Genomic DNA, 24079 nt, shown 5'->3' with positions numbered 1-24079 from the left:
CAAGCAAAGCTGTTGCGGTAAATAGGTGCGTTGTTTACGACGATGGGCATTGTGTAACTCTGAGAAACGACGTTGTAATGATTTACGACGGCGCCACGAGGGCCAGCGTGAGTGGGATCGTCTGAGAACAGAGAATCGACGACTCGATGTGATGATTAGAACGATGTTTTTTGACACAAGATCTAAACATAAGCGTTATGATGAGGAAAAACGCCTTAGATGTTATCTCCCGAAGTGGAAAGCACAGTGGCCTTCATATGTGGCTTGAAATATGACGGTTCCAAAATGTTTTGTTCATCGTGTCTCAAATACCCCATCATTGCCAAGCCACTGGGAAAGCGAAATGCTTTTCTTGACGGATGCGGCATGTTTCGCGTTGAATCGATAAGGTCTCACGCGTAATAGTCAACCGCATTTGGACTGTTTGGTGCTTACAGATGAGATCGTGACGGGGACAATGATTGTGGAAATTTTGTGGGTCCCGCTGAGCCCGATACGGTTTTACTTGCCAACACCCTGATCGCATGCACTCGCAATGCGTGAACCGAATGACGACGACCAGCGACAGAAACTGACCAATCTTTTTACGACGGCATTTATGCTTGCCAAACACGGGAAGCCGATGTATGATATGCCCGGATGTATGTACCTTCATTGATGTTTGACCTGCGTACAGCCTACAGGTCTGTGTGTTCCCGGCGTTATACAGCCTCTTGTGATGGGGGGGGGGGGGGGCGTATAACGCCGGGAACACACAGACCGTACGCAGGGCTACTTCAATGTGAACTTTTGAGAAAAATCCGCGTCAACATCGGCGAAAATTACTAAAAAAAGAAACCCCTGAAGCGGCTACGGAATTCGCTGCAAGTATTTGGTCCTGATTATTACAAATGGAGGACAAGTAAAATTTTTGTGAGGACACTGAATTGAAAATCCACTTGTCCGACGGACGAGTGAAGTGGAAAAAAAATTGTCAAGCCCTAGTAATAACGTCGTTAGTTGCAGCGGCGGCGTGGTGTTGTACCTTTGTCATTACAGTTGAAGTCGTTGAAGTACACCTGTTATTGCTACAAGCACCGCGGCTTCACGAAACGTTGTTTCTCAGTGTACTGGTCTCGCCGTTATATTCAGTTACGTATAATCTGTTGTTTGCATGTCAACACATTTGCCTGTTTACAACCTCCTGTGCACACTAATCGTGACCGTAATTTGCAAAGATATAAACATTCGATCCCGCCCGTGAATGTCAAAGGTGAACGGCATTAACTTGATCCCGGGTATCAAGTCCCTGGCCTTTAAACTGAGAGAACAGTAGCACAGTGACATCGCGTATCAACTACGTCATAAGATTACTACCCAGTTGATTTTACATTTCGTCGAATTTATCTTACAATTCACGATTAACAATCGTTATGTACAGCATTTTCTATCTCCACTGCTTGTGTATGTATTCTAAGAATCTTCACTTAACATGATAATTTGTTGATATTCTGGCAAACGATCGACAAGTACTAGTTCTGGAAGGCCTCAAAACAATGTGATATTCCTTTGTAGTTGTTACGATTAGTTCTTCATATCCTAGCCAAACCTTATCACTGTATGGTTCATTTTTTTCAGATGATGACTTCGGCCAGAAACTTCCACCACTGTATTTGTACTTAAAGAGAATTCTCGACAAATATCCGGAGGGTGGTCAGATTCTTAAGGTCAGTTCTCATATCTAGGATATGTAATGCAGAGGTCACGTTTCAGAATAAATGCCTTCATCGTACAGGAGATATGATAATTTGATATAGATGCAGCAAAAGGGAAAACTTGTATTTGTGCATAGTGAATTGACAATTCTTCAAGAAATATCAATATCACTGAAAAGTTAAATAGGCATCCTCGTAGCTGCATATTATATATCAAAAACGATAAGAAATTAAACATGGTAATTTGCATGCTTATAAATATGAACTACTCTTTATAATCATACATTTATACAAGCTTGGCCATATTGTGACGACATCAATGGAGAGACATAAAAAGTATAGAATTAGATTCAAAATGTACATTGGTTTACACTGCTACATGATTAAGTCAATACAAAAAGTTATTCCAAATACTTTTTGAAAGATGCTTCCTTATAATCAAAGCAAGTTTTAGGATTAATTTTACTTAACTTTGGCATTTGTGTAGGAAATCATCCAAAATGCTGATGACGCTGGTGCAACTGAAGTAAAGTTCTTGTATGATGACTCAGACTACCCTGTTGACAATCTCTGGTCGGATAACTTAAAGAAGTACCACGGACCAGCATTGTATGCTTACAACAATACAACTTTCTCCGACCAAGATTGGTTAAATATTCAGAGACCCGAGCAGAGTGGTAAAAGAGAGGATCCACTGAAAGTTGGTAGATTTGGACTGGGGTTCAATTCCATCTACCACATTACAGGTATTGTCATCCACAGGCAATTCAGCAGTTACATTATCTTCAATTGTATAATGAATTTACATCTTCCCCAGAACAAAAGTTGAGAAGACAATGACCTGCAGAATTCATGTCTTCTATACCTATTACAACAAACGACAAATGATGATGTAGGTCAAAGGAATGTTAGACTGTTAATTGTGATGGTCTTACAAATTCAAATACTTTAATGCAGTAAAGTATGAAAGCAATAGAACTAAATAATTGTTATTATATTGAATTTCCTTTCTTAATCTTTAGATCTACCAAGTGTTTTAAGTGGTAATTGTCTGGGCATATTTGATCCTCTGGAGAACATCTTCAACTATGATCCATATAAGAACAAGCAGTATACAAATAAACCAGGAAAGAAGTGGAAACTGAAAGGTGAGCTACTTGCACCTAATTGTACACCATACAGTGGTCAGTTTGCGCCCTATTTGGGAGTCTTTGAATGCAATGAATCTTCCTTTGAAAGGGGCTACTTTGGTGGAACCTTATTCCGCTTTCCTCTCAGAAAAGAACCCTCTAAACTGAGCAGCAATGTCATATCCAAGGACCGTATTATGGGAAAGGAAGGCTGGATCACAACATTCCAGAATGACATTGACCTTACTCTACTCTTTTTGAAAAATATTGAAAGTATATCTGTTTATGAGCGAAAGGGAAGATACGGAGAGGTAGAGTTGATTCAGGAAGCAAGAATTACTGAGACTACACGCCATCAAATGCGAGGAAGTAAAACAACATTCCTTCATCAGGTGAAGCAGAACAAAGAATCGGGACCAATGTCTATGGAAATGGAGATAGAGGTAACAGAAAAGACGCACAAAGCAGTCAAAAGATGGATAGTGGTCCATCAAGTTAAAAAGTCAGGATTGTCAACAGAGTTAAAGAAGCTGTCTGAAGACAATGACTTGGGACTTATGCCCTGGGTAGGAACTGCTGTAGAAATGGTCGAAGCAAACACTATTCACATCAGTGATGGAAGAATCTTTTGTTTCTTGCCTTTGCCTCCAAGTCAAACCACAGGTCTCCCAGTTCATATTCATGGATACTTTGGGCTTGGTGACAACCGTCGAAGCATTAAGTGGCCTGATGCAGAATCAAGAAATGACAAGACTGCCCGATGGAATCAACTTCTCACATGTGATGCAATCCCAGAAGCTTATGCCCATCTTATAATGACTGCAATCACAGTATTCAAGTGGAAGCCAGACTGCGTTTACAGAGCATGGCCTGATATCCAAAAGGTCACCTCAGTAGAGTGGCAACAAGTTTTCAAGAAACTTTTTTCTCTATTACTTGTGAAAGAGGTGTTCTACAGCAAGGTCTCAGGTGGTAAATGGTTGAAACTAGGTGATGCTGCTTTTGATCATCCAACATCATTCAAAAACAAAGATAATCAAGAAGCTGTGGTTAAAACCATGCTTGACTGCTGCGCACCTGTTGTCACTTTACCGCCACATGTGATGAAGTGTTTAGAGCACTTTCGAGTTCACATTAAAAAAATCACACCACATCTTGTGAGACTCTACCTGAGAAAGAATACAAGAAAATTAGAAAGCATGGATAGGAAGACAAAGTTGCAGCTTTTAGCCTACATCCTTGAAGATGGATCGTATGCAGAATTAAAAGGGCTTGCTCTTCTTCCACTGGCAAATGGAAATTTCATTCCATTTTCCAAAAAGTTCCAAGCATCAAAGATTTTTATTGAAACGGAAGAGCACAAACAGTCTCTCCTTCCAAATATGGATGTTGTATTCTTGGATCCAACTCTTTCACATGACCTAAGACTTATGTTAAGGGAAGCCTGTTGTGCAACTCAGCTCACACTCCTGACTCCGACACATGTCCTTGATAATTTATCATCAGCATTGCCATACAACTGGACCACATCAAATGCTCAAAACACAGTCATTTGGCATCCAGACAAAAAAGGAGAACCGCCTATAAACTGGTTAGGTGACTTTTGGTCATGGTTTGAACGGCAACATGGTGTGGACACCTCTACATTAGAAGGACTTCCACTGATTCCTCTTGATGCTGATACATATTCTGGGCCCATCACTCTATTGAAACTTAAAAAAAATGGTCCATCAGCAATCTTCAAAAAGACATCCAGCTGGCAGTATCAGGCAGTTCTAAATGATGAAATCGCCAGTATCATTGAGATATTGGTTGTTACATAGTCAGAAACCAGCAAAGTTATCTATCCCAGTCTTCACTGGGTAAATACATAGCATCTCCTGATGTTGATGGTGTTCTCAAAGTCCTGAAGTTTGCTGGACCATTGAAGATTACTCAGCTCATAAAGAATTGTCCTCAGCTTTCAAACAACTCTCAAAATATTTGAGTAAACTTACAAATCTATTGGCTGATGACTTCACATTCCTCAAGCAACTACCATTGTGGGAATGTACAAATGACAACTATCCAGTTTCATTGAACCAATGCAACATGGTTACTCCAAACAACTATTTAGAGTTACCATGTAAAGAGTGAAACAGTCCCTCCTTGTGTGCGATGAACACAGTGTTTTACAGTTTGCACTGAGTCTTGGAGCTATACAAATACCATTTCATAAATACCTGGAGCAGTATATACTACCAGGCCTTGAAAGTGGGTACTATAGTGAGACAGAAAGCAAAGGGATAATGGAATGGATCACCAATCATTCAGAGTATGATGACATTGTAAAGAGACACAGATGTATACTAACCAAATGTGGTTCCCTTGTGAAACCATGTGATGCCATTGACCCAAATAGCATTCAACTTGTGCTTCTTCTCGGTGATCAATGTGTACCAGCCGAGCACTACTATGAAGGACGTCTACTGAAGCATATCAGAAGAATCGGTATGAAAGCGGAAGACAGTATCAGTTCCACAGAGCTATACAACATAGCCAAGAGGTTAGACTCGTGCAAAAACTCAGCAGATGAAAATAATGTGAGAAAAGGGGGTGCTTTGTTGAAGTACCTTGAAAAATACAGCTGGAAATTGAAGGAGCAAGTGGATGTGCAACGAGTAAGAAAATCTCTATCTCAAAGAATTATGTCCCTGGCATGGATACCCTGCCTGGATCATAAACCAAGCTGGTATATGAACAGTATTGAATGGTTTGGAGAGCAAAACAACAACAATCTAAAACTATTCTCACCAAAAGATGTAACCATTTTTGAAAATTCAATGTTAATTGGAGGAGTAATGCCAATAGTAAAAATGACACACCTGAACAAGCATTTGACGAACACATTTAGCTGGACCCATCCACTTGATGGCAAAAAGTATGAACATGTCAGATGTGTTGTGCGGCAGCTAAAGATGATTGTAAGTACCACTAAAGAGCAACAGCAACCAAATCTTAGACAAATACAAGACACCGTGATTGAAATTTACAAGTTTCTAGCAACATCAAACATCGAACTAGTGAAGCTCTTCATCTATGATGATTCTGCACTTGGTAACTTTGAATGGGTTTGGCACGGCAAAGGATTCACCAATCAAGACAAGGTGGCACTGACACCAAGCTTGGATGTTGATCTACAGCCATACCTCTGCATTCTTCCGGTAGAACTAGCAAGTGAATTTAGAACGTTCTTCCAAGCAATGGGAATACATGATAAGTTTAGTTCAACAGTCCTAACAGATGTTTTAAGAAGTATAAAAGACAGCAATTTAGACAAGGTATCACCTGAAAAATATCATGCTGACCTTAACTTAGCCTGTGCAATACTCAAGGCTATCTCAAGCAGTGGTCCTGTTGATGATGAACTTCATCACAATGTTTTGGTACCTACAAATCAATCACAGGATGGCAACTTGAAAATGATGCCTGCTAGCAATTGCTTTTATACAGACCGAGATTGGCTGACAGAAAAACTCGCAGATGATAATTACAGTATCATACATGAAGATGTACCCAATGTAACAGCAAGAAACTTGGGACTCAGGCCACTCAGTCAGCATGTTGCACCAACTGATGATCTTGGATATGATCTTGCGGGTCCATATAAGACTGTTATAAATGCAATTAAACAAAATCTTGAAATATACAAAGAGGGTGTTGGAATTTTCAAGGAGCTTATTCAAAATGCTGATGATGCTGGGGCTTCAGAGGTAAAATTTTTGATTGACCAAAGATCAAATATGCAAGTACAAGAACGGTTACTTGATCCAGAAATGAAACACTGTCATGGACCAGCTCTATGGGCATACAACAATGCTCTGTTCACTGATGATGATATTAAGAACATATGTGATATAGCAGCAGCTTCAAAGAAGGAGAAACGTGAGAAAATTGGACGTTTTGGCCTTGGTTTTACATCTGTCTATCATGTAACTGATGTACCAAGTCTCATCAGTGGTCCTTATGTAATGATGTTTGATCCAAGAGTCATTCATCTCAGATCTCGCATCCATAATCCAGCCCAACCAGGAGTAAAACTCGACCTGAGGAATCAACGTCACAGGCAAACAGTGGCAACATATCCACATCAGTTTCAGCCATATTACAGAGTCTTTGGATGTGATATCACAAAGGATAACTACTATGAAGGAACATTATTCCGTCTCCCATTGAGAACCGCTTACCAGGTTAGCCATGACGTTGACAATTTGATATCAGATAAAATATATCAAGACAAGACTGCTCTACAAAAGCTTGTTCTGTCCCTGGAAAAGTCAGCGCGCACTCTCCTCCTGTTTACTCAAAATGTAAAGAAGTTGTCAGTTTTAGAATTGAAAAGTGGCAGTCATGATGGGAAGGATGCTGTAGAGATATTTTCCATAAATGTGAACTTGGTACGGCAGCTACCAAGATGTATAACCCATGAGTCAGCACTACATCTGGCACCCTTACAGAAACAGGCTAACATCCTCAAGGCAACTTCACAGTGGATGGAACAGAGTAAGCAGAGCCCTCCTGAATCAACACACTTGGTTACAATCAAGATTACATCAAAACCTTCAAAGTCTACCAAGAAAAGTACTTTGAAGCAACATTGGTTGGTAAGTTCGTGTGCAAGCAATGGTGTATCATTCATGCGGGCAAATCAGCCTGAAGGTCGCAGGCAAGGTGTTTTGCCATGTGCTGGTGTTGCAGCTCTTATGAAACAAAGTGAAGATGGATTGATACCCGATCCTGTTAAAGGGCAGCTTTTCTCTTTCCTGCCTTTAGCTGTACCAACAGGACTTCCTATTCATTTCAACGCATCCTTTGCACTTCAACCAAACAGGCGGCACATATGGAGCAAGGCTACACAAATACATGATGGCAGTGAATGGAGAGAATTTGAAGCAGAATGGAACCATGATCTAATGACAGATGTCCTGTGTAAGGCATTCATCAATCTACTAACAGATTTGGCTGGTATGCATGACCTGGTTGGCAAGTATGACTTCCAGATCCTATGGCCAAAGTTGGATAAATGTGAGAGTGATTTTCATCCTTTCCTTATGGCATTCTATCAGAAGATTTGTGGTCCAGCTGATTTGCAGCCAGCAGTTATCTACAATGAGTCAAAATGGGTTACACTAACACGATGCCTCTTTGTAGATGAAGATATCAGTCAGTCAAGAATAAGAAATGAAGCAATTACTTTGCTGAATCAGCAGTTGTATCAAAAGAAGGTTGTAACCTTTAATGAGGCTATCACAATGAGTATTAGAAAGTCAGATGCTGCAGATCTTCTGGACAAAAACACCTATGACATCAGAAAATTATATACAGAAGTATTTTTTGACTGTGTCGACGATATTTCATATGATATACGCAATCCTCTGGTCACTCATCTTTTGGATATCCGTATGGGTGCACAACAAATCAGATTATTTGATGATCTCCTGAAGAATGTTGAATGCATTCCTGTGTCACCGGATGGTTTGTCTGTGGACAAACCATGCAATCTTGTACATCCTGAATCTCTTGTCGGGGCACTCTTCAAGGACAGTGATGGACGTTTTCCCTATGCCAAGGAGCTGCAGATGCACAAGCAAGAGAGACTCTTGTCATTGACTGAACTTGGAATGGCAACAACAAGACTTTCTTGGGAAGACATTTGTGAGAGAGCTAGTTCAGTAGTTGATGTGTTAGATACTGATGGGCTCACAGCAGCTGTCGAGCGTGTGAAAATAATTCTCAAAGTAATGAACAAAGTTATCACGTCTGGATGTGAACCAAGTGTGGATGAGAAAGCAAAGTTATCAAACATTGTTTTTCTTCCAGTTTTACAAAAGCCACGGGACTATCCATTAAAGTGGTGGGCTAATAAACTCAATATCCTGAATGGTAGGAGGCTATATGGATGTAAAGCTGTCAATGTTGTTGGATCTGTAGCTGCGGTACTGGATGAACACCTGCTCGACAGAACCTTACTTACAGACGATGTAATGGATATACTTGGCATAAAAACTGAAGTGCCGGTCAGTGAGGTTGTCTCCCAATTGGAAGAGCTGATTCAGTGTCAAAATCCCAAGGAGACCCTTGATGTATGCAAATCAGTTTACCAATTATTGGAGACCAAACTCTGTCGGTCGTCAAGGTCCGATACAGGAAAGGAGATTTTCCACATCATTGAAGGCCAGGAAGACACCGTGAACAAGCTGAAGGTGCTGAAGATGTTTTGGGTACATGATACATTTGTCAGTGCTGATAAAATGTCTTATCAGTGGACAGAGAATACTATGCCTTATCTGTATAAAGTTCCCAGAGAAATAATTCCATATAAGAAGTTGCTGAGTACGTGTGGTGTCCGTGAGGAATTTGAAGTAAATGACTTCATAAATGTGTTAGAAGAACTTAGACACAAGAGGAAAGAACACCCGCTTGAGCCACCTGAATGTAAAATTGCACTGATACTATTACGTGAACTCTGTGAAAAGACTAGTAGCAGTGTTGACCTAGAAGACAAAGACATATATGTTCCAGACAATAACAATGTTTTGAGATCAAGCAAAGACTTGACATTTAATGATGATGCACCATGGCTGCAACAAAATAGCCATTATACTTTTGCTCATAAGGATGTCCCATGGTCTCATGCTGAAAAACTGGGTATCGTTGCTGCAAGGTACAAGAAAGCACAAGAGTTTTCATCCTTAATGGGTTTTGCACATGAATTTGGACAGAAAGAAGAACTTACCAACCGCCTGAAAGATATCCTGAAAGCCTACCCAGGAGGTTCTGAAATATTTAAGGAACTGCTCCAGAATGCAGATGATGCCAAAGCCACCGAAATTCATATCATATATGACCAAAGGTCACATCCATCAGAAATGATAGTCGGTGATTCATGGGCAACAATGCAGAAACGTCCAGCAATATGTGTATACAACAACAGAGTGTTCAGCGATGAAGATATTAAGGGTATTCAACAGGTCGGTATTGGTGGTAAAAGAAGTGATGCAGAAACAACTGGACAATATGGCATTGGTTTCAATTCAGTATATCACCTAACAGACTGCCCTACATTTATCTCTGACAATGAGAAACTTGGAATATTCGATCCCCACCTGAAATACATCACTGGTGCCAGTGTAAACAAACCTGGTATACTTTTTGATCCAGTTAGTGAATTGCAAAGTAGCTTCAAGGACATGTTGAGTGGCTATCTTGGAGACTTTATCAAATTGGAAGGAGGAACGCTCTTCAGATTCCCACTAAGACAGAAAGGTGATGCTTCTGACATTTCGAACAGCACATATGGACCATCAGATGTAAGAGAACTTATAAGATGGTTTCAATCTAACGCCTTTGACAGCCTTATGTTCCTTAATAACATAAAGACCGTCAAACTCTCAGAAATAACTATCTCTGGAGAACTGAAACAGCTATACGTGGTTGAAGTAGAAATGACAGAGAGTGATACTCTGAAACGAGAAGATATGGCAAAGCATATTTCACAACATAAGAATACAACAGTGGTTGAAATTCCAGTTAAAGTAACTGACTACCTTCTCGGTATTAAGGATTCAAAACATCGAGAAGAAGACTGGTTGATAGTCCAACAGTTCGGTTTTTCAGAGAGACCTGATGAACATCTGCCTCATGAAGATATTGGAAGACTTCTCCCAAGAGCTGGAGTGGCAGCTATGATTTCAGAACACACCGCTGTTGCAACAAAGTACCCTTCCTACGTACGACCTGGCATGTCATCACCTGCACCTGCTGCAAAGGAAATGACCAAGCAAAAGTATGCGTACTGTTTTCTTCCACTTCCAATTGAAACTGATTTGCCTGTGAATGTTAATGGTCACTTTGCCCTGGACAGATCACGCAGATACCTATGGAGAGATGAAGGTCCTAGACAAAGCTTTCGGGGTGCATGGAATGAACAACTAATCAGCAAGGCATTGGCTCCAGCATATTCCACCTTGTTAAGTGTTGCAGCTCAAAGTATGTTGTAAATTTAAAGAGGACAGTGATATGGATGAAGTAAAATCAAAGGATTTGGAATGGTACCATGGCCTTTTTCCATTAGTACAGAAAGGGGTTGCTTGAAGTGACAGGTACAAGAAAAGGGGAGTGGACTTTTCTTGCAGAACAAACAATGGTGTACATTGCCTCTATGCGTGTGAAAGTTTTACCACTGATCAAGCACGTGGTTTAGATGGAGAAGTCATATCATGGCATGAACCAGTCAATGAAGATAACAGTGTGTTCTTTGACTCATTAGGAAGGGAAATACAGAAAGCTGATAAGATCATTCCTAATGGCATCTGGTTTTAACCTCCTTGCCTCGCCTATGACAATACATGACTCCTTCTTGCACTCTGGTGTCAAAGTGCATGAGGTGACCCCAGTATCTATTGTGGATTTTATGCATTCTGACCCCTGTGCAGTAGGAGACATACCTTGTGGTATTGATGTTTCAACATACAAAACTGTCAAATCATACCTTGAAATCTTGAAGTATGTCCTCACATGCATCGAAGATCCACAAGAGTTGATAGGACTTCCACTCCAGTTATGTGCTGACAATACAGTTGATGTTTTCCGGACTTATGATGCACCCTATCTTTCTACTTTTACTGATCTGTTACCATCTCTGAAACACAAATTCCTCAGTCAAGACATTTACTTGATTTTAGGGGAATTCATGCGCGGACTTGACTCTTCTGTTACTGTTAATGTCTGGAAAGACCTAACACCTCATGAACTTAGTCAGCATCTGTGCAGTGTGCTTCCAGATGAATGGAAAAATGTCCCTCACAGTATCAAACTTTCAGATGTGACTAACAAAGAGATATATGTTCAATGGCTGCAGCTGCTTTGGAAATATCTTTGTGGAAGAACAGATGGTGATCCACTACATCACCTGCAGTCATGGCCCATAATACCCATCACAGAGTCATCACTGATGTCACCGTCAAATGGAAAGCATGTTCTCAATTTGTTTTCGAGAGAAGATGAATGGAGTTTGCAGTTCCATGTTAGCCAACTATTTAGGAAAACTGAGGTGCCCAGAGGTTTCAAAGGAAATCATAGAACACAAACTATGTACAAAGGGAACTGTGGCAAAGCTACTCCAACCATATGTGGTATCTCCAGAAGATTGCAAGGATGTCTTGTCACTGATTGATTATTTGATGGCTAAGAAGTCGATCTCTTTTGACAGTATTAGTATACCTGAGGCTGAAACCTTCCTTCAATACTTTCAAGAGGAAATCAAAAGTTACAGCCAACAGCATATTGATATTCTGAAGAAGCTACCACTTTATGAGAAACACAGTGGCAAATTAACAAGCCTGTACAGCTATAAAAAATGCCATTTGCTGTCTGGGTCATTTCCAGAAGTTCCTAATGGCCTATGGAAGAAGTGCAGCTGTGTTTTCTTATCTCCTAAACATCATCTTCAGTTGCTACTTCAAGGTATAGGAGCATCTGCTATCGACGTTTTTGATGTGTACAAAATGTACATCTTCCCAAATTTCCAAATACTTTCCAATCAATATCGAGTTGCTCACCTGAAGTACATAAGAGATACATTGATGCCATACCATTTGAACAGTGAGCAACAAGAACATATCATCAGAATCCTTTCATCAGTTGAATTGATTCCCTCAGAAGATGGCACTCTGAAAAGGGTTGATTATTTCTTTGATCCAAAGAACAAAGTGTTTATGGAAATGGAGGATAAATGCTATCATCTACCCAAAGAATTTGCAGATGATTACCGATGGGGAAATTTCTTAGAAAGACTTGGCTTGAAAACAACAGTTACCAAATCTTTGTTTCTTCAGTATGTGAACAGAGTTGCTACCTCAGCAATACGTTGCACATCTGCTGCTCTAAAACCAATTCTTTGTAAGTCCAAACTTCTAGCAGGTGAACTTAATAATAACAATGACTTGCGTACACCAGACACTTTCCAAGAAATTTCAAAAATCAAGTTCATTCCATCAGCACGTGTGAGACATGACTTATGTGACATTCACCCACCATTTCTGAGAGAAGGCACTGATGTCGTACCCTTTATCTGCTATAATGGTAACATATCTGAACAACATGTGGAATTAGCTTGGACAAGCTGTTTCCTTCTACCACAGTGGGCAATACCTACACGACATGAATATATCAGAAAAAAGACAGTGGACTTACATCAATATCTTGGCATATCAGATAAACAGTCACTTGACAGTGTTATAAATCACTGTCAAAATATTTGTGACCGGATGGCAAAACAAAACTGTCCTGAAACTGAAGACAGTGTTCCCAGGAAGACAAGAGAGACTCTATCTTCTGTGTTGATTGAGATATATAAATATCTGCAGCAAAATATAAATAATACACCTTTGAAGACAAGGCTATCAAATACACCCTTAGTACTGGTTGATAATGGTAAAATGCTCGTACGTGCCAACCAACTTGCTTACAAGCTTGGCCCACTACCCAGTGATGCCCTACAGCCATACATGTATACACCACCAAGAGCTCTCGGGCAGTATGATGCACTATTTCAACAACTGGGAACTGAAGAAAATGCAACATTTCAGCAATATGCACATGTTCTCACTTCAATCAAAGAAAGATGCAAAGACAACATTATGGATCCAAATGAGAAAAAGAAAGCACTATTGGCTACAAAGGCTTTGTTTTATTACCTTAGTGATATACAATGCAAAAACAACACAGAGAGTGTCAACAGACTCTACCTGCCGAGTACAACAGATAAGCTCAAGTTATCTACTGAATTATATTATGGTAGTAAACATTTGATACATCGAATTGGCCAATCAGAGTATGACTTCATCCTGCCTCTTACTGAATGTGGATGTGATGTTACGAAGGAAAACATGAGCGTCAACTTACTGCCAGAAAAAAATCGGCCAAAAGATGTTGGAAAGGTCGTGTCTGAGAAAATAAGCCTTCATGCTAAGCCATGTATAGCAGAGTCTTGTGATTACATCTGCCACTTCAAAGAAATGCTGAGCAGTGAAGAACTTGCCTTGGCTTTAAAGAGAATCATTAGATATCAGCAAGGACCTAAGTTTCTTGATACATCCAGGAAAGATCAGATTGCCAGATTAAAAACAAAATTACGGATCCATTGCATGAAGAAATTGGAAACAATGATGTACAACCCAGCTAAAGAAGAATACATTGATGGAAGTGAAAAGCAGCAACAAATATTTATGAGTGAAAGTGAAGATGGCTTTGACCTGTATTTAAATCATGGGGACATTCCAGGGGAGGTTCGCCTGCTAGGAAAATTGGTCCGCAAGTTGAACATGGTAATATCTTGGCAACTAAAAGACTGCTCAATCGTACAAACTCTGCTGTCAAAAGGTGTTGAACATTTTGAAGAGATCCTTTCTGAAGACTACCATATACCTGAATATGACCACATTGAGGGAGTTAAAGAAAATGAAACTTCCCCGGGTAAACCAGTGCCTGAAGACATTGTTCATCTTTTGAACGATGACCCTATTAACACTTTTCGTGCTGGTGAAGTTGTTGCATTAAGAAAATCTATACAAGAAGCAGATGGTGCAGAAAGTGAATCAGGAGAATATGTATTTGCTGAAGTAATTGCAGTACTTGATCTTCATACTGATTCAGATGATACACTTGGATTAAAAAGAAAGTATAAGGTCAATACTGGAGGAAGTGAGCCTGTTGAAGTAAGCTGCAATGATCTTTTTAAATTCAAGCGACCCGAAGAACCAAAACCAAAAGATCTTGAAGTTTACACTGGTGCAGGGGAGAATAATGAATCAGAAGCTAGGGCTAGAGAAGATATATCACTGGCTGATGCAAAGTCTAAAATAAAGAAAACGTTAGAAGCTGCTTTCAAGTTGACAGCAGATGAACGGAAGAAGGTCATCAGACGCCTGTACAAGCAGTGGCACCCAGACAAGAATCTAGAGAATAAAAATATTGCCACCGCTGCTTTTCAGTTCCTCCAGCAGGAAATTACTAGACTGGAGAGCGGGAAACCAGATATGGAAAGTTACAGTAGGTTCTATGAAGAATGGAATTCAGAAGCTCATCGCCATAGACAACAACATGAAACATATCAAAATCATTACCACAGACATCGGAACAGACATCATCGTTCGAGTTCTTCCTACTCCTATGTCCCACCTTCATTCTGCACAACTACACCAAATCCTCGAGAAGCTAGAGTATGGTTTAGGCAGGCAGAGCAAGATCTTCAGTCAGCAAATAATGACCTTAATGTTGACAACCCCTCCTACAATTGGGTATGTTTCAAGGTTCACCAGGCAGTCGAAAAGGCACTAAAGGCAGCAAAGTACTCTATCGATGGCAAACCAAAGCATGACAGTACGAGTTTGTTGTCACTGGCATATGCAATTCAAACACACTCTTCATGCCCACCCGGACTTGATGAAGAGACATCTATGCTGGATAAACTTGGTTGTGACTTCAGCAACACCAGGTATCCTCGCCATCATCTGATACCAAGCGAGTCCTACAAGAAGCAACAAGCAGAGGATGCAGTCAAAGTGGCGTCACGAATGCTGAAACATATAAAGGACTTCATTGGCATCCAGAAATTTTAGGCAAACAAATAAGGTAAAACAAACTTACTGACAATATAATCATCAGTTAAAATACCATATATTGGGAAAAACGTTTCAAAAAATAGACTGACAGGATTAAGAGGGTTTTCTTAGCTGGGAAGTCCATGTGCACTAACTGAAACAAGGGTGACAGACAAAAGTGATAAAACAAACAAAGGAATGTTTCTTGACAAAGCTTCCTACATTTACTTTCATACTTTAAACTTCACTTGAGGTTAATAAATGGGGCTATACCAAGGCATATTTATGCACAGAAATGATGTTATCTTGTTCCTTTTACCATTAATCATCACTCTATCTTACAGGTTTTGCAACAGATGTCCTTACAAGTATAGAAAGGAGAAACTGGCACTCCTTTAAACACTTCATGGAGATGCAGAAATCAAATTAAAAAGCTAATTAAAATTTTTGCCGCATCCGGTTTTGCTTTCAAACATTGTTTGAAATTTCCAAAATCGAGCTGAAGCAAATGTTTATCAGAGTCAAGTCATTGCTAAATTTATGCCTAAGTAAACATGTGGTGTTACATTTGATGTAAATAGTATAGGTTTGGATTTGCGCTAAAACCAGAAATAAGTAGTTCACGAGCTACTTGAAGCCTATCAATGGTTTACAAAGAATATGGTCACTGACTTTAGTTTATTAAGTTATGATAATCATTCGAGATTGAACTACAGAACGGTGATTGTGCAAGGTCTTTCACTTTTATTCATGTTTTGTCAGATAATGGTCATCTATGATGAGTCCTTTCCCAATGTTAAAATTATCAACCATTTCATAAACCTTTTATCAGAGCTGATATTATGTTTCTCAGAAAATTTTAAGGACATGCTTTTATGGGACAGCAGCCGGAGCTGTCAATGAAACACCTTTTATTGTCAGATCATATAATTATAGTTTCATTTTGTAGTCTTTTAAGAATACTGGTGTCTCTTCCCGAATTACATGGCTTAATTGCAAACAAGGGTAACTCATTGAAATATGTTTTGTAAAAGTCATTATATAGGAGAAAAGTTGAGACCTCACTTTTACAACTTTATGTGAATGACCAGGTATTTACAATGACATACCTTTTATATAGAAGTTCTATCCATTGATCAGAACATCAGACATTCAGACCTACTTTAACCAATATTTTATTCTCATGTATTCTTTTTAATTGGTGATGGTGCATGAAACATATTCCAGTCTACAAGGAATACCATTAGTTTACAGATAGTGCATTCTGATGATTAAGAATGAGATAGACTACTAGTTTGAAATGTGATTGCACTCTGAATGATTTTTGACTTAAAATTTTTGCCAAGAATGAATTATCAGACACAAATCTTCTGATACGAACTAAGCGGCGTCAACTTTAGGCCTTTAGCTATCGTTATATTCTGAATTCTGACATAACAATTCACAAGGTTACAAGTGATGAATCGAAAACTCTGTTTAAGTTAAATGTATATTCGCTACTGCCTTCTTTTCTACTTGTATACATGTAATTGCTTGCTGAAGGTGCATCTGAATCTTAATTTACCTACTCAAGTGTTATTGAATACAATTTACCGATATTTGAAATTCAGAAAGACCGAAATTCCTATGTTATCTCTACAGGGAAAATTGAAATTTTCGACCTTCAAAAATACAAGGTGAAACATTTCTTTATCCAAGATTTTTTAAATATTATTCGACGGTCATTTCTTTTCTCTTTTTTCATTTGATTTTGAGGGTGTTGGTTTGTCTGTTTGTTTTGCCGTTGACTTTATTATAGTTGTTTACAAGATCAGGGGCCTAGTTTATGCTCACTTGGCTTCATATAAGTTCGTAACCTTCCCAGTTATATCTAAAAATGTTCATGTCAGGTTGTGTCAACGCTATCATGGAGGACTATACTATTGAAGTGTTATAAAAACGCCTTTCAACTGCTACGTTAATTCCAAAATTTGGTCTCGATCATGTCACAGTTTAGTACTTACAAGAGTCATGGTGCTGTCTTGTCAGAAGGTGTTTCCTAAAACGTTTTTCCATAATTACCAAATGTATAATACTCGGAATACATAATTACAGAAATCAACAAGATACCAACATTCGATAATGCGCTCAATAATCCTATAGCGTCATTTCAATCTATTTAATAATTTCTCTGTTTAACTGTGTGGTCATTTTCATAAAGCAAATGAATTCACAACTCTCTCAACAACTGCTGAGAGATTGTCAGCAACCTTCGTACATGATCTTACTATGGATTTTACTCTAAGAAGTAGAGGCGCCATGACAGATTAGCAAAAGCGTTATGTAGGTGTAAGATGTCGCTATCAAAGACGGACAATTTCGCAGTAATTTTCCTGTTTGCAGATGATAACAAGTAAGGAAAACTGACTTTAGATTAAGTTACATTTCAGATTGTGAAATGATTTTTGTGTAGTTGTTTGTTAGAAGGTAACTGTATTAAAACGAACCATTATCAGTTGCTGCATGTATTTGTTTTATTCTTTTATCAACTGGTATCCATATACACTGCTGAAGATTATCTTATTTAGTCAAATATTATCTCGAACAGATATCCTCAGGGATCTTGACAAGTTTTCAAAAACATGTGAATTCGTTAACGCCGTACGACCAACTTCCTAAAAACTTATCATGGTACAAATCAATGAACAAAGCTTACATTCTTTCATTGAGAAAGTAATCGTCTCCCGCAATGCTGGCTGATGGATTTATAAAGGATGATCAAGCCACTTGTATATCATCAGAATAATAGTGCGATCAAGATACATTATTAGAAGTAAGCATGAGCATATAATATGACGTAATTGTAAACAATGGGAAAATGAAGAGCATGCGGTCGAAAACATGTGGCATATTACTATGTATGATGTGTGATTTCTCTATAGAAATTCAATTCCAATGTACATTGCACATCAGATCCAATTTATTGACTTACCCACAAAATTTGGAGAAAGTGCAAAGTTGTAACAGCGTTTAACCGAAAAGATAGGTTGGTGACCCATGCTCATTTTTTCTTGGTATTTGTATTTCAAAGACAAAAATTGGTTCAATAAATATTTAGTCGCTCGATCACAATACGGCAACCATGCAGCTGTAACTATAGGCTAGTTTTCTGTTATTTTTGTCCCGTTCTCGACGGAAATTTGTTTGTTCCAAAATCATATCGAAATGTCTGATATTCAACTCTTCATGACAGCCCTCCTGTCCAGTGTCACTGTTAATAATAGTGTTTTATTTTTTAATCAAGAACAGTGTGATTTGTGCGAGTGTGTATTGATTTATGCCGGAATGTCGACCTGTAGGCCTTGAACTATGTGCCTTTCCATCGTATTGAACTTACTTGTAGTGTGACCTGGCCAATTATATGCATCATACAGTGCACCTACGCATAGCAAAGTTCAGAAACCCCTTTGTGTGTACCGCTATATTGGATAGAGGCGACAGTTGGCTATCCGAGAGTGCACTACAACTAGCCTGCATATAATTATAGGGCAGGTCACTAGTAGGTCAAAACTTATGTTGTAGCCTGCATATAATTATACGGCAGGTCACAAGTAGGTCAAAACTTATAATAGCCCAGAGCTTGGCGTAAAGATAGATAATCTAAGGTCATAAATACACCCCCATGTATAGCTTTCTGTTCGTAATAGTATTTTAAGTCAAGAGTGATATCAAAGCACATAGGCTTGGCGTCTGGATAGACCGAAGGCATAAACACAATCGCACTCCTACGTAACACCCTGTTCTTTTTTTAAACCTTGTTCAAAAATATAACTCTTTTCCTTTTTGTTTTATTGTGATCCGTTTCGGACTCCTGTGTTCTGATGAGGCTAACAGATCGGGCAAAGTGGGCATGTAAATTACAGTGATAAGTATTTATTGAAAACGCACGCGAATCATCAGGCAATTTTCTTCAGGGCATGCATCACACATCCTCCGATCCCGTCACTTTGGTTTAATACCCCTGCAGGAAAACGCAAAAATCGCTTTGACTTTCATATGTACGGTAAAAGTTTGCAAAACTGTAGAATACTGTGGTCATGCCAAGCTGTCGTACAAGTTCGCATTCTCAGTCTTATAGGGAGTAATTGTATTTATTCAGCCCAATAAGGACCCTACAACAGGCATTGATTCCCAACCTTATAGGGCGCGGCCTGTTGACCCTAAGGTAAAAATTTCAACTGGAGAGCTGTTAACCAGTATTTTAATTGTGAAAGCAAAAAGAACAATTTAATTATTGTGTTGTATCCGCTTATCCCTATCATTCAAAAACCAAACTGACAGCATTACTCGGTACTGACATTAAATGTTCTTACATGTAAAGATCTGTGAAAATTGAAACTATAGAATTATCAACAGTGATTAAAAGGGGCAGTAGCGTATGGCTTTTGATTTTTTTTCACTATTTTGTAATTTCTGTGGATAGTGACAATCGACTAATCAGATATAACCTTCCGGGCACGCTGCACATCAACAGTAAGTTCTTGTTCTACTCCCAATGAAACTCCTATTATTTAGGTCGTCAACACAGAGTCTATACGTGTGACATGTACAGTTTAAAACAATAATATTGTTTACATTTGAATTCAGTCCGGACCAAACTCACCTGTCAACAAAAACTGTGCAGTCTGCAGGTGGACAGGCTGGGCTGTGGAGAGAAGGACTGGAAACTGTAGTTCACCTCGAAAACAAAATAGTAAAAAATTATCAATCAAAAGTTACAGCCATTGTCCCCTAAATAGGTCTCTCTCAGTTGTTGCAAGCCACTTTCATATTGTGTTTCAAACGTATACGTATGCCAACGTCTTAGATTTGGACAAATCCAATGTGATCGTATGGGTCACGTGAGAGTGAAATCAATATTTTTTTTATTTTATTTTATTTTAAGAAGCAAAAGAAATGAGAAATTACACGTAAATATTCCAATAAAAGTTAAAACGTCATAAACAGCAGAAACTTTCTACATTATGGGGCGAATTGTGAAAGTACATTCCATGACGTCATAGCTATGGTCAGTCAATCAGAAACGAGGCCATCAAAAGAATAATGTATATTAACTTTGGTTTCTTCGCAGTATTATACTGTTGACGGCCTGTCCATAACGACTTGGATCAAATAACACCATATCGAGTTTAAATTCATTGTGCGTGTGCATATTGTAAATACCGGTTGATACGTCAAAGCGTACTGAAATGATGAAGGGTAAAGCAGTTGATAAAATTGAAAACAAAAACGTCGAACAACGATTGCTCGCCAATTGCTTCTGTCTCTTCTGAATTAAACGATGGCTTGTTCATCTTATTATTATTCAATCATTTCTTATGATTCGCCCCGTTGTGCCTATCATTAAGCTTGGATAGATACAATATCAGAATATCAATGTAAATGCTTGTGTTAATATTCACATCCTTTCGTGTACTTCAATCAGAGGAACAAGGCAGCTCTTTTTGTCATCCTAAGCAAAGAAAAGTAACAGCTTTTTGAAAAAAATTTACCAAAGGTAATACCAATACATGACAAGAGTCGACTGTAATATCGTACATTACAATGTGTAAACTGGTACATTACGAGACATAATTTCGTTATCATACACGAGGTGTCTTATTATACCATACGCATGCGCAGAAACTACGCTCTCTCACAGTTCGTATATATTGTCTTAAACTGATATGTCTCAACGGTCTTGCAGACCGATTTCCCAATAATACAACGTCAACAAAAATAACTCCTCAAGGTGTAGCCTTGTCCATGCTAAAGAAATACCATGAACTTTCTGATCTTTTACATGCAAACGTTCGTGGCAGTGAGTAGATTGAGCAAAATCAAATCATGTGGTTACAAAGTGGGAATATTGCCACTAAGATGCAGAAATCCTTGTAAATTCTAAAGTCCTTTGTCGTAATAATTTATCCATAGGGCTTAGATCAATTTTTTGAAATGGTGATTAGAACCAAGAAGTCGTTTCACTCTATACCATCCACTCAATACGATGGCTGTAAATTTAAACTTGCGCAGGAAAATGAAGATAGATTCAAGTTAATTCTTTGATATCAAGTAGTCAATTTACAGTGAAGTCACTAGTGACAGTAATTACACAATTTCAAAGAGGTAGTAATGATAAAAGATATGTAAATAACAAGCGCTCAATTGAAACTATGGCATTCAACTCCAATTACTTGTAAATGCAAAAAACTTTCCATGCTTATGTACCACTTACTGTGGTAACCGATGATCTTCTAAAAACACTATCGTCAACTTTATCTTAGCTCCATCTTCTCTCTGGTCGTGTGATTTTGTAAATGTTAAACAGAAAGTAGGAGTACAAATTTTCTTTTGTTAAAGTGATGTACGCATGAAACAATATGAGATCATTTCTGTGATTTACGTTTGACAGAAGTAAACGGGACTACATCTCCAACTAGATAGGTTTTTCTTTTGCTGAGGTAAACTCAACAGTCGAAATGCAGAGACGTGGCATATTCCGCCATCAACGGCATGAGCAGTGAGATGACCAGTGTCAGCGCCACCAATCGGACGGATGCCCGGCTGTTCATCGCGTCGTTTCGATCGGCTACAGCATACAGCGATAAAAAAACATGATGATGTGTTGTTAATATTAAAATGATGGACCATTTGGCGACAGAGGGGTAAAGTTTGTCGCTGTTGTGCGGCTACAACTTGGTGAGATGAGAAAGGCAGAACCTATCACACAGCTTGGCGTGAATCTGAGTATGCAGCAAGCAAAGCCTATCGCGAAAAAGTACTTGCAAGCATTTTATTACTGGCTAGCGGGGCAGTATTTACCTCACGTCATTTATTCACGTTTATTCACGTCAGCGAATGAGCAAAAGGTACATTAACAATTTGTCATCCCGATTTGTGATTTTTTTTTTCTCATTTGCTCACAGGACTATTTGGGAAACAGTCAAGCGCTGGGGCTGCAGGCACAAATAATTGTACACTCCTTTTTAGTTTTATTTCTTCTCTCTACCCCCCCTCTCTCTCCCTCTCCCCATAGTGACTTAAACGCTTTTACCGGCGACTTTAGTGTCCACACACAGCGTACGTCCAGTTCCTCCGTCAGCTGCATCGTCCGAAGATGGTACAGCCAAAGTGAGTAACTCTGGAACAACGAGAATATTGGAATTAACAAATACAAGAGTTTATACTACGAGTGCATGCTTTCATTGATTTCACAGTAGACACTTTGGCTCCAAATCAATAACGTCTCAGATAGGGGGATCTGTTTGTTGCTATGTACAATTACATGTACAATTACAATTACATGCACGAAAGTTTGCACTTTTTTGGTGCAACTACATCGCTCGAACTTCATACTCAAACGTACACGTACACGGCGGTAAATTTGCTTTTCTTGTGGATATTTTGTCTATCCTACGTAACGTTTATGAAAGTATACACCAAACTGTGATGCTCGCGATGTTAGGCTTTGGAAGGCGAGTTTAAGAAATTGAACATGCATAGTTTTCCCAAAAGGCATATTACGTTAAAGGAAAATTATCTCAAAATCGCTTACTGTGACATTTTACAAGACCGTTAAATTTAATTCTCTGGATTGAGTTATGTGCAAAACTTCAGGAAGATGTCATTAGTTGAAGTGATTTTTCAAGAAGTGCTCAATGCAGGGGCATGAAAGGGTGAAATTTGCCGATCTCCTCGTGTGCTCAAACAGAATTAAATCACACACGTACTCATATCAAATACCGAATGTTGCAAGTAAAGGGACATCGATGTGCCGTCAGTTAGATTCTGTCTGGAAAAGAAAAATACACAGCTTACCTTCTCGGTTGTCGCCGGTGGTGTCGTTCAGCATGGAGGTAGACAAAGTCTGGTTGGACGAGTCATTGCTGTCCATCTTAGCATCTATGTTGCCAGCTGTGGATGCAATGAGAAAAATCAATCCAAGGGGTAAAGGTAATTCGCGCCTTGAAATTGAAAAACTTAATCTCTTGGCCGAACTTTCTCCAATCAAACTTTAAACATTCCCTTACCAAATCAAGGATAAAAATCGCGGGTCACTGTGTAAAACTTTGGACTAGAGAAACAAATTACCTATTTACCGACACATAAATATTCAAAATGGCCGCCACGTTGTAAACTGTAAACTCTGTGGCGAAAAATAATTTTTTCTGCTGTTGAAGCCTGTGAAAATTTTTTTCACTCTATGAGCTTCAAAATGAGCCCCCGGTAGGGGAGTGGTAGACCGAAAATGCTTTGTAAAAGTTTGAGAGTCCAAATATCTGTTCCCGAGTAGCATTCTGCCTTAAGGTGGTTTTGACTACGCACGCGTAGAGAAACTGTCGGTTTCTTCATGACAGTTAGTCGTAAAGGTATAGGATTTTCCTATCTTGCTTCTTTGATATTCAAATACATTGTACAAGATGACAAATCTTAGCCTGCAAAGATGTAGTGAGTTGATTAAGGTAGTTCGCGCCTCGAAAGTGAAAGACTTAAAGATTTGCTCAAACTTTCCTTGAGGAATCTTTCAACCACTCTCTTTCAAAATCAAGAATAAAATCGGGGTTTACTGAGCAAATTTTGGTATTAGGGAAACAAA

The 24079-nt window shown here is 39.0% G+C and overlaps 4 protein-coding genes across 4 annotated transcripts in view; all 4 read left to right on the top strand.

Moving 5' to 3' along the window:
• LOC139131395 (sacsin-like) overlaps positions 1-4786 on the top strand; it is a 30204-nt gene extending 25418 nt beyond the window's left edge. The window contains exons 3-5 of the mRNA XM_070697424.1: positions 1618-1706; positions 2182-2440; positions 2717-4786. Of these exons, the coding sequence (XP_070553525.1) occupies positions 1618-1706; positions 2182-2440; positions 2717-4647 (2279 nt within the window). The 3' untranslated portion in view covers positions 4648-4786. The remainder of the gene's footprint in view (positions 1-1617; positions 1707-2181; positions 2441-2716) is intronic.
• LOC139131393 (sacsin-like) overlaps positions 1-17486 on the top strand; it is a 97085-nt gene extending 79599 nt beyond the window's left edge. Inside the window, exon 2 of the mRNA XM_070697418.1 lies at positions 17355-17486. The gene's annotated coding sequence lies outside the window, so the exon portion shown is untranslated. The remainder of the gene's footprint in view (positions 1-17354) is intronic.
• LOC139132213 (sacsin-like) lies at positions 5113-10863 on the top strand. The gene has a single exon (XM_070698603.1). It carries the CDS (start codon positions 5113-5115, stop codon positions 10861-10863), a length of 5751 nt encoding a protein of 1916 aa, XP_070554704.1.
• LOC139132212 (sacsin-like) lies at positions 11866-15483 on the top strand. Its single transcript, XM_070698602.1, has one exon. It carries the CDS (start codon positions 11866-11868, stop codon positions 15481-15483), a length of 3618 nt encoding a protein of 1205 aa, XP_070554703.1.
• Positions 17487-24079: the final 6593 nt, after the last annotated feature.

Source organism: Ptychodera flava, chromosome 4 (genome assembly GCF_041260155.1).
Source record: "Ptychodera flava strain L36383 chromosome 4, AS_Pfla_20210202, whole genome shotgun sequence".
In the NCBI taxonomy this organism is placed as follows: Eukaryota; Metazoa; Hemichordata; class Enteropneusta; family Ptychoderidae; genus Ptychodera; species Ptychodera flava.
This window is presented reverse-complemented; position numbering and strand designations above follow the sequence as displayed.